This window comes from Trichosurus vulpecula, chromosome 2 (genome assembly GCF_011100635.1).
Source record: "Trichosurus vulpecula isolate mTriVul1 chromosome 2, mTriVul1.pri, whole genome shotgun sequence".
Taxonomy (NCBI): domain Eukaryota; kingdom Metazoa; phylum Chordata; class Mammalia; order Diprotodontia; family Phalangeridae; genus Trichosurus; species Trichosurus vulpecula.
The window spans coordinates 159569828-159575221 of record NC_050574.1 but is presented as its reverse complement, the minus strand read 5'-3'; the positions used below and the strand labels follow the sequence as shown (position 1 = coordinate 159575221).

General features: G+C 37.7%; 1 protein-coding gene across 1 annotated transcript; it reads left to right on the top strand.

The window, feature by feature from the left end:
• The first annotated feature begins 988 nt into the window (after nucleotides 1–988).
• LOC118838773 (NADH dehydrogenase [ubiquinone] 1 beta subcomplex subunit 5, mitochondrial-like) lies at nucleotides 989–1679 on the top strand. Its single transcript, XM_036746136.1, has one exon. It carries the CDS (start codon nucleotides 996–998, stop codon nucleotides 1581–1583), a length of 588 nt encoding a protein of 195 aa, XP_036602031.1. The 5' UTR covers nucleotides 989–995; the 3' UTR covers nucleotides 1584–1679.
• The last annotated feature ends 3715 nt before the right edge of the window (nucleotides 1680–5394 follow it).

Genomic DNA, 5394 nt, shown 5'->3' with positions numbered 1-5394 from the left:
TCACCTCCTCAAATAGGTCCCAAAAAGAAATTTGCTAGGAATATTGTCACCAAATTCCAGAGCTCCCAGATCAAGGAGAAAATAGTGCAAGCAGCCAGAAAGAAACAATTTGTGTATTGTGGAAACACAATCAGAATAACCCAAGATCTGGCAGCTTCTACGTTAAGAGATCGAAGGGCTTGGAATACGGTATTCCAAAGGTCAATGGAGCTAGGATTAAAACCAAGAATCACCTACCCAGCAAAACTGAGAATCATGCTCCAAGGCAAAATATGGATTTTTAATAAAATAGAGGACTTTCAAGCTTTCTCAGTGAAAAGACCAGAACTGAATAGAAAATTTGACTTTCAAACACAAGAATCAAGAGAAGCATGAAAAGGTAATCAAGAAAAAGAACAAGAAAAAGAAATTGCAAGGGACTTACTAAATGAACTGTTTTGTTTACATTCCTCCATGGAAAGATGATGTTTATGATTCATGAGACCTCAGTATTAGGGTAGCTGAAGGGAATATGCATATATGTATATATGTTTATGTATATATATATATATATATATATATATATATATATATGTGAATGTGTATGTATGTATATCTATGTGTGTAGATGTATATATATATATATATATATATAGAGAGAGAGAGAGAGAGAGAGAGAGGGAGAGAGAGAGAGAGAGGACACAGGGTGAGTTGAAGATGAAGGGAAGATATCTAAAAGAAATAAAATCAAATTAAGGGATGAGAGAGGAACATATTGAGAGAGGGAGATAGGGAGAGATAGAATGGGGTGGATTATCTTGCATAAAGGTGGCAAGAGGAAGCAGTTCTGTGGGAGGAGGGGAGAGGGCAGGTGAGGGGGGAATGAGTGAATCTTGCTCTCATCAGATTTGGCCTGAGGAGGGAATACCATACATACCCAATTGGGTATCTTACACCACAGGAAAGAAGAAGGAAGAAGATTAAAAAAGGGGGTGGGGGGAAAGCCGGGGACGGCCATGGTGGCGATGAGCCTCTTGCTGCGGGCTTCAGCCTCGGCGGCTACGGGTGCCGGCTTGGCCTTGACCCGCCGCGGGCTCGGGCCGCAGCTGCGCCTAGGCGGCTTGCTTTCCCGGAGCGTTCCGGGGGTGGGCGCCGTGGCCCCAGTCCGACATAGTGGAGACCATGGAAAGAAAATGTTCGTCATCAAAGCTTCTGAATTTTATGACAAGAGATTTTTGAAGTTGTTGAGATTTTATTTATTGTTGACTGGGATTCCGGTAGCAATTGGCATAACACTGGTGAATATATTCATTGGTGAAGCTGAATTAGCAGAAATCCCAGAAGGCTACGTTCCAGAGCACTGGGAGTATTTCAAGCATCCTATAACCAGGTGTATTGCTCGTTATGTTTATGAACCTCCTGAAAAGAATTATGAGAGAACCATGGCAATCCTTCAGTTGGAAGCGGAAAGGGCTGATCTGAGGTTGAAATACCGGGAAACAGAAAGACTTATGCGAGGAAGAGGGGATGGACCCTGGTTTCATTACCCAACTGTTGATAAGCACCTTATTGATCAAGATCCTAAAGCAGTACCTGACCATTAAGCTATTGATTCTACATGTGCTCTCTTTCGGGGGGGTTAAATGAAGAAATGCATACTGTATTGTCGTTCTCTGAATAAAACAGCCAATTCCCTTTTGGTCTTAAAAAAAAAAAAAAAAAAAAAAAAAAAAAAAAAAAAAAAAAGGGGGTGGGGATGATGGAGGGGAGGGCAGATGGGGGTGGAGGTAATCAGAAACAAATACTTTCGAAAGGGTGCAGGGTCAAGAGAGAAAATTCAATAAAGGGGGATGGGTTGGGAAGGAGCAAAATATAGTTAGTCTTTCACAACATGAGTATTGTGGAAGGGTTATACATGATAATACACATGTGGCCTATGTTGAATTGCTTGACTTCTTGAGGAGGGTGGGTGGGAAGGGAGGAGGGGGGAGAATTTGGAACTCAAAGTTTTTAAAAACAGACGTTCAAAAACAAAAAAAAGAGTTTTTGCATGCAACTAGAAAATAAGATACACAGACAATGAGGAGTAGAAATTTAGCTTGCCCTACAAGAAAGGAAGGGAAAAGGGGATGGGAGGGGAGTGGGGTGACAGAAGGGAGGGCTGACTGGAGAACAGGGCAACCAGAATATACCCCATCTTGGAGGGGGGGAGGGTAGAAATGGGGAGAACATTTGTAATTCAAACTCTTGTGAAAACCAATGCTGAAAACTAAATATGTTAAATAAATAAATTAAATTTAAAAAAATGTTGGGGCTTTTGTTGTAGTTCTTTAAATTTCCACTGTGGCAATCATTGTGCATGCTGTTTTCCTGATTTTACTTATCTTACTAAATCTGTTCATATTCTTCCTATACTTCTTTGAATTTTCATATTCATAATTTTATGATACAATACAGTATTTCATTCATTTATGTAACATTTGTTTCAATAGGCAGCTACTTTTTTTAGCATCTGGAACACATTATTAACAGGATTATTTATGAGCTCTCAGAAAGGAAAGCAATAGTCAATAAAAGCCAATCTGATGCCATCCAGAACAGCTCATGCTTGAACAATCCTAATTCCTTTCTTGAAAAGATTGACTAGATTAGTAGATCAAGGAAATATTGTAAATATAGTTTACCTATGTTTTGTTAAAAACAATTGCACTTGACCAAGTCTCTCATGCTATTTTTATAGAAAAGATTGAGAGATATTGGGTCAATAATAGTATAGTTAGGCATATGTAGAACTAGTCGAAAGACCAGAGTATTTATTAATGGATTGATTGAAAGAATGTTTCTAGTGGAACTATATCTTCCTTTGCCCTCTGTGCTTCAACTTTATTATTAATAACTTGGATGAAAACACAGGTGACATAGTTATAAAATATTCAGTTGACACAAGACTTAGAGGGAAATCTGAGGCATTAGATGATGGTGTCCCTATCCAAAAAGATTTCAACATATTAAAATGAAGAGCCATATAAAGTAAAATGAAATTTAATAGAGACAAAAGTAGATGTCTATACCTTGACTCAAAAAAATCAACTTCTAAAAATAAAAGGGAGACAACATTCTTAAGAGCAATTACTATAAAATTATTTAGGTTTTAATGTGCTGCAAGCTCAGAATCAATCAACAGTGTTGCATGAAAGCTGAAAAACTAAAAGAAAAAATACTTTTGCTATCATTGGCTGAATTGATAAGAGCATAGTGTCCAAATTGAAGAAGACACTAGTCCTATGGTATTCTAGTTGTCAATCAGTCAGTTGAGAGAAATGATTTTTCCCCACATATTAACAACTAATTATTGAATTAGGACCAAAGTTTTCTCCTTTTATATCTCCTCATCAAGAAATCAACCAATGAGGAAAATCCTGGACAAAGACTTACTCAGACAGGAAAGCCAAGATCTAATCAAGGACAGTAAAGAAATTCTAAGTTTAGATTAATAGATATATTCCTGCTCATTATGCTTACTCAGACAGGTCTGGGAAGATGTGGATCCTCCCTTTTGTCAGATGAGTGATATGGATATTGATAAATCTCTTTGACCATGAGTGGGTGCTCAGTGTCACCTACCTCAAGATTCTCACTAGAATAAGCCCAGTTCTCATTATGATACTCATTCTCTCATTACTTGTTAACCAATAAGAGTCGGGTGTACCCCCTTTTCCATGGGCATTATGAACTGTGAGCCCACCACCATGAGTCATCTTTGGTCCAAGAGAAATGGCTAAATGACCATTCATTTTATTAATAAAATGTTCATATTATTAATAAAATTATCACATACCCAGAAACTATGTCTCTCAAACTTTTGAAACCTCACATAACCCGGAAGCGTTTATTAGGTACTTACCAGGAGCTGTTATTAAACTATTCAGTGATTATTAACTGTGCCATGGTACAGGGCTGATGAGATCACCAAGTGAAATAGTATCATGGCTACAGAGAAGAATGCCTTAGATAGAGTCTTGTGAGATAACTACTGTTAGCGGAAATGACATGGATGAATATCTTGCAAAGAGGCAAGCAACCAAAGAGGTAAGAGAAAAAGGAGATAGCACCATCACAAAAGCCTAGAGAGTAGACTTATCAAGGAGGAGCATTGTAATATGCTACAAAGAAGTGTAGAAGGATCAGGATTAGGGGGGAAAGACATTAAATTTGGCTGTTAAGTACCAAACTCTCTGTTTCCCAAACCACAAATCCAACAAACATACCACTATACCATGATGCTAAAGATAAAACCTCTATGAAATACTGACCTTTATACCAAAGGGTAAAAGTCATCATCTCACAATAAGAGCTATACATTGCATATTGGTTTATCCCTAGTGATATGTTCCTTGTTCTCAACAGCTGTAATATATTCATTTTCTCTAAAGCAAGATCCCATTTTGATGTTGTTTTTGTTTTTTTTTTTGTTTGTTTGTTTTTGTTTTTCCCTTAAGGATTTGCTGAAACATTCAGCTGCTTAGATTTCTCCCTATGTGAGAACAAAATATCCCCCTGTGCTGTTAAGATGTTCCACTAAACACACTGAGCTTTTAAAAAATTAGACTCTTCTTGAGAGTTCCCCACTTCCTCTGAACCTGAAATTAGCCATGAGTTAACTAATTAAAGGGCCTACTTTCCCAATAAACACCATCCTTAACAATGAGTGTTTGTTCCAACTCAAGCAAGGTTCCTGCTTCAGCTTTCACCTGGGCTACAATAGAGAGTTGAAACCACCCAAGAAGAAAGCATACTTGAAGCCAGTGAAAAAGACAGAGCAAGCTTAAAGGCAAAATGTAGCTTAAAAAAGAAGAAAAAAAGCCGTCAATAGGCCAGAATCCTGGAGAGTGCTCTCAAACAAAACATGTCACTTGGAGCTTAGGGAGGAATTCCAGGACTTTGAGACAAAGCATGATCACCATTCTTGTTTGAGGGAATCACAAGGACAAAAATTCTTCTCTGTAAATATTATAGATGTTACTTTGTGCCTTTGGGAGAGTGATTACATTTCTTTTTTAAGCCAGAAACTTTAGTAGTTAAGTCAATTTTGAACCAAGTATTGGACCAAATGCTTGTTCTTTCCATTACTTCCATTTTTTAAAAATACATATTTATATTTTCATGGGAATTCCTAGTCATAGGTGATGCCAGAAATAGTTAACCCAAGTGTAAAGCCTGTGAAATGAAATGTACACAAATTCAGCAAAGGAAAAAACCCATATTGTCCTTTTCAGATTAGGTGATGGAAAAAGTAAGCTAGACCATAAATTAAAGTCAGAGGAAGCTACTGGTGCTGTTAAATCTGGGATGCACTGAAAAGCTGAAAAAAAAGTCTTATGAAACAAGGCAGGTCTTTGGTCCCCTGCCCTTTGC

What these genes read in the sequence shown, in the direction of transcription:
- LOC118838773 (XM_036746136.1), top strand. Translation starts at nt 996, where the DNA reads ATGGTGGCGATGAGCCTCTTGCTGCGGGCTTCAGCCTCGGCGGCTACG.